The sequence below is a fragment of the Labrus bergylta genome, chromosome 15 (assembly GCF_963930695.1).
Source record: "Labrus bergylta chromosome 15, fLabBer1.1, whole genome shotgun sequence".
Lineage (NCBI taxonomy): Eukaryota > Metazoa > Chordata > Actinopteri > Labriformes > Labridae > Labrus > Labrus bergylta.
Genome location: NC_089209.1, coordinates 26,361,901 through 26,374,466, shown reverse-complemented (window position 1 = coordinate 26,374,466; position 12,566 = coordinate 26,361,901). Strand labels below are relative to the sequence as shown.

At 37.9% G+C, this 12,566-nt stretch overlaps 1 protein-coding gene across 2 annotated transcripts in view; it reads right to left on the bottom strand.

Moving 5' to 3' along the window:
• The window catches only part of LOC110003888 (adhesion G protein-coupled receptor F5-like), a 37,065-nt gene extending 31,093 nt beyond the window's left edge, over window positions 1-5,972 (bottom strand). The window contains exons 1-3 of one of the 2 annotated variants that reach the window (XM_065963395.1): window positions 5,862-5,972; window positions 909-982; window positions 624-675 (exon numbers count right to left, since the gene is read on the bottom strand). In XM_065963395.1, the coding sequence (XP_065819467.1) occupies window positions 624-675; window positions 909-977 (121 nt within the window). In that variant the 5' untranslated portion in view covers window positions 978-982; window positions 5,862-5,972. Of the gene's footprint in view, window positions 1-623; window positions 676-908; window positions 983-5,478; window positions 5,639-5,861 lie in introns of those variants that run through there. The other variant, XM_065963396.1, reaches the window with a different exon arrangement.
• Between the last annotated feature and the right edge of the window lie 6,594 nt (window positions 5,973-12,566).

Sequence of the window (12,566 nt, the reverse complement as noted above, 5' to 3'; positions counted from 1 at the left end):
GAGGATTGTTAATAACTTTTGAGCAGTAGTTTACTGTTTATGTCCTAAAAGCCTCAGAATAAAAAAATATTTTTCAACCTTAAAGAGTAAAATTAGAAGCCACCATGTTTTCTTTATAGAATAGAATAGAATAAATCTTTATTGCCTTCAGCTCTCCAGGCAGTCAATAACTATTTGGGAGGAGAGAGTGGGGGATGCTGCAGAGTAGCTGAGCTAGTAGCGTCTTTAAGTTGTTGTGACGTGTGTTTTCCTGAGCAGGGCATCAGGTGATGATTTCTTTGACAGGATAAGGTATCAATGTTGATAATTTCAGCAGTACCGTTGGTCATTAAAGGGAAGTCTAATGTGTTTAAAACGGTTTGTAAACTTTCGGGGTTGGGGATGCTTCTGATAACCTTGAGTTTTATTCAGAGGAATTGGAAACAACTGAAAAGACGGAAAAAAAGAAAAACATTATCTGCTTTTGTTTCCACTTTGAAATAACTTGGTCATAGACAAGAAAAAGACAGCCCAACAAGTGAACACTCTGTGCTCTGTTGAGTGCACACACGTAGCAAAGAGCACCACTTATAGAGCCGAAACATTTGAATGAAATCGGATCTGTCGTTGAAAATGTGACTCACCCTGTCTTTTGCCTCTGGAATGATTATATGATGCTTTTGTTTCCATCACTTCCTGGAAAACATATACAATAAATAATGATTAATTCACTCATAAAGCCCGCCTTAAACAAAAACAAATCTGTACCTCACTACCAAACATACCAAACATGATAAATTATTTGTTATGTCACCAAATCACTCCAGATGCAGTATCTCATGATGCAGCACTTCCAACTTGAGGGCTATAACTTAATAATTGTTTTTGATTCTTATGTGAAGAACGACATGTAGAGACTGTGTTCCTACCTGATTATCCAGACTGTAGTATATAACCAGGAGAACAGCTACGCATGCTGCGGCCTTTGGCAACCCCATCCCGACTAGAGAGGAAATATAGCCAACACAAAGTTTTGTCATTACTTATTTGATTTAATGGGAGGAAATAAGTAGAATTTCTAGAGATACTGAAAATGAGAAGGTGGTTAAGAAATAGATACAGTTTCAAACATCATTCTTTATCAAAGACGGAGAGTGTTAGCGTGGCTGCAAAGGGCATACCATGTATTTGCAGGTCTGCCAAATGAGACGTATTTTAATGAAATTGTGATGAATCACTACACTAGTCTGTGTAGGTTCTCAGTCATCCAGGTCATGGTAAATCTGAAGCTTGATCCAAAGGCAACTGGACTGGTTGAAGACCTTGAAGACGTTTCACGTCTCCTCAAAAGGCTTCTTTAGTTCTAGACTCTCTGACTCAGACCTCATTAGAGCACGCACAACCACCCAAAAAGATCCCAACAGAGCGACCCGTCTCCCACGGCACCAGCAGACAGCCACGCTGGGAAGGAACAACGAGCGTCACGGCCACTTTTGGACCAAAACCACTTCACCAACAACTCTGCTGCGCCACAGCGATCCACCACGAGTGGAAACGAAAGGAGAGAGGGAGCCAGGTATGACCCCACCTGTATTTAATGGTGCGCATGGCACCGCCCCATCATTAACATGCCGGTTAACCTGGCACAGTGCCATACAGCGGCAGGGAGGGAGAGAACCCCTCACTACACTAAGATTGTGACATACTGTATATGACGAGCTGTTTGTAAACTCTGCACAGAGTCGAAGGCAAATTACCTAATCGTAATGTTTCTGCAACAATGGTTTATCTTTTTACTCCGACAGTATCAGAAATCAAAGCCTAGAGTATGGTATGGGTTTTGCATGGTTAAAAATGACAGAAAGGTTTTTGAATCTTTAGGAAGATTAGGACTTGTTTTAAATGATTAAATATGATAAGTATTTACTGTCTTTTGTTTCTGAGTGCTCTAAGCAGGTGGTAGATTCCATTCCACCAGCCGAGACCACTGTGCATACCTTCCAACCAGGTGACCACTTCCCAGTTTGCAACTTGAACCCAATAGAAAACAAAATACATTATGAACCACCCACACGAATGCTTCAAGAACTAGTTGAGGTTAAAGGACAACTGCAATAGATACTGTGCATGCATCCAGAGTCAATGTGGCACCACAAACGTCTTCAACATTAGACACAACATCACATAACCACATTCTGAACAAGTGAGATATCTACCAACTGATCTTCATCAAAAAAACATGTTAGAAAGCTTCTCATTCTTAATCTTGCAAAGATATGTCGAGCAATACAAACATATTTGATTTGACTTTTTTGATACTACAGCAACAATCTGATGGTGAAGGGACTCAGCAATACTCAAAAGCTATACTTGAAATGAGCATGTAAGATTCTCCTGGTCTATTTGTAGTATTCGTATTTCTACATTGAAATTTTAATCTTTTTGAAATTGGCTGCTACAACAGATTTTTGTACAGTGTATCGATTGGTAGTAGGTGAAGATGTCCACCACCTATCATATCGTCCAATAGGAGATCTAAGTACAAGCAATCTTAGACTAAGGCATTTTAGGCAAAGAACTCCACATTTTTCATAGTCAATAATTCTAATTAAAGATAAGCTTCTTATTGAAAAAAACAAAAACAAACATGAAATGTTGATAATGTTCAAGAGTGAAGTTGTGTTTAATTTTGCACAACATCCTCAATTCAAAATAATTCAAATACATTCAACCATATCTAAAAGAAGGAGTTGGTCTTGTTTTAATCTGCTTACTTCTATTCTAAGGTAATTGTTTTTAATCAATTTCAGTTAGCGATAAAGTTTTTTCCAATTTGAGATCCATCCAAGCCTTTTGTCATTGGACTTTCTACTGCTCTCATTGCGATGAGTACTTGGGACACCCAGACACCAAGGCCAGGTCTTGCACGACATGATACAGTAAGCTGTTTACATAAACATCAGCAGGGTGTACCCCACGGAGAAAGTTTCCGAGTCAAATCCGAACTACTTGTTGCCTGTGAGACCACAGCAAATGCAGCTGTGACAAATGGTTAATGAGCTCTATGATCCATAATACATCCAAATTCTCCCTTTTCTAATTAACACAGGTTTTCAATTTCAATTTCTTTGCATTAATTATATTCATTTTACCACAGTAAATCATACTACTCTTGCTCAGTAACTTCATTCATGATCAATTTTTTTAATCCCAGTTACCTATTATACGCTTCCAGTTTTTAATTTATTCGTTAGATCATTCTTCTTGTAACAATAATTGATGACCTACATGGGAAAGTTATAGTTAAACTCAAAACTAATTAAATGTCGACCATTTTTGGGATTTTCTTAAATTTTGAATAGAGCTGTACTCCTCTTTACTGTCTTGATAAGAGTTTCTATTGTTATGAGTTGTTGTTTTATTTTTGTTTGTGCATTGATTCTAAGACCTATCAACTCAGCAACTAATTTTACTGTTCAAAACCTGATCCTAGACCGTATAAGAACTACCACATTGTTCTATGGAATCTGAAAGATTTTTCTATTTTTTTGTTTAGATAAAACGTTTTTTTCTCTTGTTTTTTGGATAGACAGGAAGGTCAGAATTGTGTTTATTTTAAACATCATGTGAGATTTCTTTCATTTCTAGTTAGCAGAGATTTTGTTTGTTATTTTGAAGTACCCTGAAGTCATTGCTTTTATTCTATAGATTAGCCTATCTTTCTAAAATATATATCTGCTAAAACATTTTATCTATTGTTGTAAAAAGAATAGCAAAAAATGAAAATAAGAATAAGAAATAGGCTATATAAAAACAAGACTAATTAAAAAAGTGCAGGACGCGATATAAACTATTTGATTTTGGTTTGATTTTAAAGAATATTTTAGATGACATTAAATACATTAAGTTTTGATTATTTAAACATCTTTGTTTTCAAATGTTCTGTAAATTCACCACTGACAATATCTTTAGATTTCATTCTTTGAAACTGAACATGATCTGAGTTTCCAAATAGATCTTTAAAGGTTTTCTACCTTTTCTGTTAAGTTTTGGTATCTATGTAAAAGTATGTGACCTATGGTCTACCTATATTTTCGAACCACTCCTAAAACATTTTGATGTTATGTGGACAGTGTTAAATCGATCTTATTGTCTTAAGGGTGAAATTCAGAGGCCATGTACTTAAAGAAGGCAATTGGTGAACACCTCAAAGAGAAATTAAAATCATGTTCAAACTTTACTCCCTTTAAAGAAAAATATGGTTAAATTAAGAACGGGGGAACTGTTAGTACATATTTTCATGAATTCATTCATCTTGATAATTTTGTGGACATATCTTTGAATTGTGTCAACCATCTTGGGGTTATTCTTCTTTTGGGTCTGTGAAGCTGTAACCTTATATGGTAAAACATATTTTAAAATTAAAATTTTAATTAAAACATAAAATTGTAGCAGATCTTTATTTGTGTAAGAGCCAACCATATGTTGTCAACAACTGTTTGCTAGACAAAGAGTCTACATCTGTTACATATACAAATCAGTGTCATGTCATCTTTATTGTTTTATAGTGATGTACCCAAATGGAAAGGAATTTGTGGGCAGTACCTTCTAGCAGAATATAAGCAGCACTGTGAAGATGAAGACTTTGCCATTTTGCCACGTTGCCAATGATTGTCAAGGATTGTGAGATCTTGGTCAGCGATGGTCTGCACTTTGTCAGCCATGTGTGTTTTGTTTCTATGTTGTCTGACCGTGGCCGATCTAAGATGATCCACAGTCTATTTCACGATTTCATCATTGTCCATCTACTAAAAAAATAACCCCCACCTAACACTAACATAAGTAATTTTCATTTCAAGACACCCGATTGGCAAATATTTAAATGTATCAAAAGCAATTCAGGCCTTACAGTGTTTTTGGATTTTTCATATCTTGATATCATATTATTATCTGGACAGCTTAATGTGGCTGAAAATAAGTATTAGATATTCCTGAAAAAGAAATCAGACAAATATTACTAAGATTTGTAATTTTGCAGTGCCTTTTCTGAGATATTCGATACAAGTCAAATTTGACTAAGAACATCCTCAGTGTACAAAATATGAGAGTCTAAGAAAATTACATTCGTTTCTGTATTTTGAGTCACTTTAGGAAAAGTCATGTCTAAGGCAATGACATTTAGGGCGCTTTAACAGATGCTGTCAAATGTCAGAATGGGTCATGAACAGTATATCACCCAAAAAAACCAGACAGTTTTCTTTGCTTTGTCAGGACCTCTTCATGCTCTCTTATGTCCCGACATGCTCGGACAGAGATTAGGAAGAAGCCTGGAATCTGTTGCAGAACGACTTTAAAGTCAAGGAGCTGGTGTCCTTAAATGTTTAAAAATCTACCACGGAAGCCGATTCTACAGGATGCCGATGTTTTAAGCTCGACTGCTTGAACTGAATCATAGATGGTTCTCTCTTGATGCAAAGTTTACTGTTTTGTGAATCATACTTTTTCTCCTTTTGTGTCTTTAGCTTTGTGTTTTTGCTGCTGACTGTCTCGGACAGGTCTCCCTCTCGGACAGGTTTCCCTTTGAAAAGAGAGTGCTCATGTCACTACTGTTTCAATAACTCAAAGTACATTTGTAGTAATTACCAATCAAAACTAAAGTTCTAATTTCTCCTTATTTGCCTTTCCTAGCTTCTCTAAATCTTAACTGTTGTCGAAGATATGATATGTGGTATTGGTTTATTTTCTACTTTCAAGGTTAAGACTGTCCTAGCTCATTCAAATCTGTGCTTTCCCTGTATTGTGAAGTATCTCCCCCCTAACATATGCCTGTAAGGACAAAGAAATAACACACACAAGCTGTGACAAGAATCAAATTTGTTTACCTCGATTTGTCTCCCGTCTCCAAAAAAATGCCTCTTGTCAGGAGGGAACATTTAACTGCATAATAACTGATAATCAAATCCGCAGGAGAGGCCATCTCTGTGCAATTTACTGGAATAGTTTCTCTGAGTCACACACACAAACACACCTGTCTGACAGGTTAGTCGACCTGATCCATGGTATGACTTTAAATGCACCAACATCTCCTTATGTCCAAAGTCACAATTTAAAATTCTCACCTAAAGAAATGAGTTACATTGAAATGCATAGGAAGCTATCAGCAGCCTGTTGAAGCAGAGCCAAAATAGTTGATTTGAACTAAAGTCCTGCCTCTGACAAGGAAAACAGCTAATCATAGTTAAGGATTTCTGCCCATGTTTACTCTGTTTGCTGTTAGCAGACAGAGAGACACTATTAAAGACCAGAAAAGGTCAGATAAATGTGCTACAGCATTTAAACTCAGTGTTCATGAGTCATAGTCTGTCATTATTTTTGATTTGTCATGTCATGAATACCTGTAAGTAAATTGTGTCATGTGACAATAAAATGAAACATGAGCTTTGATCAAAAGTATAATTTGGATAATTTGCTTGCATTGTCATACATCACAGACCACATTACAGGTTAGAATGAAAATGCCTCTCCTCACATCCCTTTCGATATCAAGCACACAATCCTCCCTGACACTATTTAACAATGAGCTCTGTAATTGATGACAACTAGTAAGATTCTTATATCTGTTAAATGCTGCCCGCCTTTCTTTCTTGTCCTGTCTGAGACGCAGGGACTGTATAAGGCTTGGCAGTTGATTCAACAAAAAAAGGAAGATGGGTACCAACGATTCACGTCGGAGCTGGACACATCACAAAAACTAGGGCGACGATCACTCATTTGGTGTGTCAGGGCCTTTAAAGAGGCAGCAGCTTGAATTAACTGTTTTAGGCAGAGGCAGAAATGAGGGATTTTACTGATGCCAGTATCAGATAAATAAGAAGGTTTTTGAGCTACACATCTTGTAACAATACTCAATACTCAATGTCCCAGACTGACATGATTAATGGAGATAGTGAGAATAATAGATCACCTTCAACAGTTTTGGACTAGATGCCTTATTTTCTCTCATATGAGGGATGTATCATTAGATATTTATGTTGAGATTCATTGAACTTGGGCATCACAGCACTCCATTCCTCACTTCCCTCCACTGGCTACCTGTTGCTTTTAGAACTGATTTTAAGATTTGACTGATCACTTTTTTAGCACGTGTTGGTCTTGCTCTGAACTGTCTCTGAAATGTTGACCTCTTATGAACCATCTCGTGACCTCAGATCCTCAGGCGGCGCCCTTCTGGTCGTTCCAAAGTCGAGGTTCCAAATCTAAAGGAGACCGAGCCTTTGCAATCAGAGCCCCTCGACTTTGGAACAACCTTTAGATCACTTTTAAAGCTCACCTTTACAGACTTTCTTTTATGTGATATCATTGTTAAATGCCTTTAGTAATCTATCCCTTCCTTGATTCATTTTATTGCTCTTCATCTACTCATCCATCACCACTTTTTATCTTCATTTTTGTTTTTATTAACTGTGATGTGTTGTCGTATTTATGTTTATATCATTGTCATCAACTTGTTGACTTTTCTCTTGCTTTTAATTTTCTTGTATTTCTTATAAACTGCCTGTTGTATCATTCTTATTCTTTTTCTTGTCATTTATATTATTTTTGTAGATGCCTCTCTGTTTGTCCTGGCTGTTGATGTCTTTTCTGTTGTCATCCTAACTTCCTGCTTTGCTTTGTCTGTCATAGCACTTTGTAAACATCTGTTTTTAAAGGTGCTATAGAAATAAAGTTATTATTATTATAATTAACTTCAGGCCTTACAGTTATATTTATTTAAGCTGTGATCTAATGCCACCAGGAAACTGACAGCATGAGTCATTTGTTCCGAAAGCTGCCATCTTGTTGTCGTGTGAACGCACAGCAGCAGTTTAGAAGCATTGTCATACTTCTAGGGGTGTGACGGCCTCAGGGTTGGCCTCTCGACCTGTTTTTGTTTCTCCCCTGTGCTGCCTTTGTTTCTTTTGTTTTGAGGCAGTTAATGGTGGAGTCTGAGGCCCTTGTCCGTAACCCAGCACACCTGAGCAGGCTGGGCTCAGGTGTGCTGGGTTACAGCATTAAAGTTATCTCACTCTTCCCTCTCCGGCAGACTGCCTTCATTATTGATCTTATAGTGTTTCTGACTCACACACACACAGTACTGCATACATACGGACTTCCTCACAAGTGCAACACATTCTAATATGACTTTGTTGTGTTAACGATTATAAGACGTTATGCCTGTTAGGTTTGTTCTGCATACTGTGTATTTTATTGTACCTTAAGCCCACTAGGGGGCGCAGTGAGACCCCGGAGAGTATAGGTGATACAGTTAAGGTGAAGAGAAGAAGAGTATGTGGAGCAGACTGCCCAAAGAGAAGGAGGGAGATAGAAAGTATTAAGATGAGATCAAAGAGAAGGTCCAAACAAGAGCAAGTGAGTGAAGGAAAGAAAGTGTTTAAAACAACAGGAAACAGGAGTCTGATAGAGAACATAAAGAGGACTGTTTCTGTAATGACAAGATGAAGTTCTTACCCTTCTTGGCAATGGTGGTTAACTGTGCTGCTGAAGCTGAGAGAAACTCACAGAGAATTACAATTGTTGACAATGCTGCAAACATGTTTAAAATGAAGAATTACTGGAGAATGTTGTTGTAAAAACCAAACTAACCAAGACCAAGACATACCTGAGAACGGAGTACTGTGAGACCAAGACGAGACATTTAGGGATTGAGACGGAGAGCCAAGATCAAGATCAAGTCAGGGTGAGACCGAGACTACAAGTATCAATGAAAAATCATCAATTTGTGTGCAGGGGGAATTTTACTCACTTAGGCCGTAACACCAGGATAAAAATCTAATCATGAATGTATTGAAGTTATTTGTTCTTTTAGAAAGAGGTGATTTCCTTCTAATCACAGTAATGACGTGGAAAAATAGCCTTTAGGTGGTTGTCTTGGCCGGTTTTGATTTAAAATCCGTAGTCTGCCCAGTCTGAAAGCGATGTACATCAGAGTAAGTATGACACAAGCAAGGATCTAGAAAAGAGGAAACAACGTCAGTAAGTGCAAACTAACAGCTCTAAAGGGCCTTTCAGATAGGACGCGGCGGGCTGTGCACTACTTTATTGTGTATTGGGTTGCTCCGTACACAAGCACATCGCCTTGCCTGCGAATTGAGCGCAGCGCAGGGTCCTGAAATTATGTTCTTATGTTCTTATAAACTGCCTGTTGTATCATTCTTATTCTTTTTCTTGTCATTTATATTATTTTTGTAGATGCCTCTCTGTTTGTCCTGGCTGTTGATGTCTTTTCTGTTGTCATCCTAACTTCCTGCTTTGCTTTGTCTGTCATAGCACTTTGTAAACATCTGTTTTTAAAGGTGCTATAGAAATAAAGTTATTATTATTATAATTAACTTCAGGCCTTACAGTTATATTTATTTAAGCTGTGATCTAATGCCACCAGGAAACTGACAGCATGAGTCATTTGTTCCGAAAGCTGCCATCTTGTTGTCGTGTGAACGCACAGCAGCAGTTTAGAAGCATTGTCATACTTCTAGGGGTGTGACGGCCTCAGGGTTGGCCTCTCGACCTGTTTTTGTTTCTCCCCTGTGCTGCCTTTGTTTCTCTTGTTTTGAGGCAGTTAATGGTGGAGTCTGAGGCCCTTGTCCGTAACCCAGCACACCTGAGCAGGCTGGGCTCAGGTGTGCTGGGTTACAGCATTAAAGTTATCTCACTCTTCCCTCTCCGGCAGACTGCCTTCATTATTGATCTTATAGTGTTTCTGACTCACACACACACAGTACTGCATACATACGGACTTCCTCACAAGTGCAACACATTCTAATATGACTTTGTTGTGTTAACGATTATAAGACGTTATGCCTGTTAGGTTTGTTCTGCATACTGTGTATTTTATTGTACCTTAAGCCCACTAGGGGGCGCAGTGAGACCCCGTAGAGTATAGGTGATACAGTTAAGGTGAAGAGAAGAAGAGTATGTGGAGCAGACTGCCCAAAGAGAAGGAGGGAGATAGAAAGTATTAAGATGAGATCAAAGAGAAGGTCCAAACACGAGCAAGTGAGTGAAGGAAAGAAAGTGTTTAAAACAACAGGAAACAGGAGTCTGATAGAGAACATAAAGAGGACTGTTTCTGTAATGACAAGATGAAGTTCTTACCCTTCTTGGCAATGGTGGTTAACTGTGCTGCTGAAGCTGAGAGAAACTCACAGAGAATTACAATTGTTGACAATGCTGCAAACATGTTTAAAATGAAGAATTACTGGAGAATGTTGTTGTAAAAACCAAACTAACCAAGACCAAGACATACCTGAGAACGGAGTACTGTGAGACCAAGACGAGACATTTAGGGATTGAGACGGAGAGCCAAGATCAAGATCAAGTCAGGGTGAGACCGAGACTACAAGTATCAATGAAAAATCATCAATTTGTGTGCAGGGGGAATTTTACTCACTTAGGCCGTAACACCAGGATAAAAATCTAATCATGAATGTATTGAAGTTATTTGTTCTTTTAGAAAGAGATGATTTCCTTCTAATCACAGTAATGACGTGGAAAAATAGCCTTTAGGTGGTTGTCTTGGCCGGTTTTGATTCAAAATCCGTAGTCTGCCCAGTCTGAAAGCGATGTACATCAGAGTAAGTATGACACAAGCAAGGATCTAGAAAAGAGGAAACAACGTCAGTAAGTGCAAACTAACAGCTCTAAAGGGCCTTTCAGATAGGACGCGGCGGGCTGTGCACTACTTTATTGTGTATTGGGTTGCTCCGTACACAAGCACATCACCTTGCCTGCGAATTGAGCGCAGCGCAGGGTCCTGAAATTATGTTCTTATGTTCTTATAAACTGCCTGTTGTATCATTCTTATTCTTTTTCTTGTCATTTATATTATTTTTGTAGACGCCTCTCTGTTTGTCCTGGCTGTTGATGTCATCCTAACTTCCTGCTTTGCTTTGTCTGTATTGAACATAATTTCAATACAAAGCATGAAATTGATGTGCTGCATAAAGAGTATATAGCTATTGCTAATTTCCAACTTGTGTCCCCAGTTGGGCCTTTGTGTAAACAAACTGATTTAAATGTATAACATTCAGTTCCATAAAAACCCATCACACGATATGAGGATACATTAAAATACATGTACAACAATACAAATGTTATAAACCAGTTTAAAAAAAGTTTGAAGATATTAATTAAAAGTGGGTACAGCTCTGGCTTGCTTTGAGCCAGCATTTCACCTGTTTTGTAAAAGATTTTAAGTCAGACATTAATTTTATTTTAGGTGGTAAGGTGTTCCAGAGTTTGCAGCCTTTGATGGAGAAGGCTGATTGAACAAACGTAGATCTATGATGTTGTACGCTAGTACACAGTGCTTCTCGTTACCCTGTTTCCGTCCTGTCTTTGAACATATCTGGAGAGAGGTTCAGGGGCCAGATTGTTGATACATTTAAAAACAAGTTTAAGGAAACATAAGTGCATAAAGCTCTCAAAACTGAGTAGATTGTGTTTTTTCAGCATGTGACAGTGATGCCAGCAGACAGGTTTTTTGTCCATTATTTTCAGGGCCTGGTTGTATACTGATGATAGGTTTCTGATTGTAGAGGGTGAAACTTGTGACCAAACTGTCATACAGTATGATAAATGTGAGAAAATCATTGAATGCATGAACACCTGTGCTGCTTGAGTTGGTATGTAGTGTCTTATTAATTTAAAGCAGTTCAGGTTGTTCTTGATTGTTTTTGTGATTTTATTTACGTGTTTATCAAACTTGAGTTATGGATCTAAAATTTAAACTCACTAACTTCCTCTATTTCTCTATTCTGTATCTTAACGTTAAAACTTCCAGGTGAGCACGTTTTCCTAATGGAGAAACACATTGAAACTGTTTTACTCTGATTCAAAACAAGATGGTTGCATTCCAGCTACTGATGGACATTGCAAAGGTACTCAGTTAGGATCTCAGCTGCCTTGATTGGTGACTTAGCAGGAGCATATATAACTCCATCATCTGCATAAAGCTGGAAGCCGGCTACTGGACAGGATTTAGGCAAATCATTTATAAACAGACTGAAAAGCAAAGGGCCAAGAATTTACCCTTGGGCAATACCCATTGTATTGATTAAAGGAGAGGATTTTTCTTGGTCAACTTTCACACACTGTTCTCTATTCTGAAGGTAAGACTCAAACCAGTCAATTTATTTTTTCGAGAAATTGAAAGATGGTAACTTAGACAGGAGAATGTCATGGTTGACAGTGTCAAATGCCTTCTTTAAGTCAAGAAACACAGCTCCAACAACATAACCACCATCAAGTGAATGCTTTACATTCTCAATGAAAAAAGTATTTGCAGTTTCTGTTGAATATTTTGGTCTGAAACCAAATTGTTGAGGATGTAAGAGTTGATTTGTCTCCAGATGGTCAAAAACCTGTGCCGCCACAACCTTTTCAAGTACCTTTGACATTACAGGGAGAATAGAGATAGGGCGGTAGTTGCTCACCAAATCGCAGTCACCTGTTTTAAAGATTGGTGTAATGACTGCCTTTTTCCAGTTATTCGGAAATGTAATAATTGATTAAAAGTTCTAATTGATAAA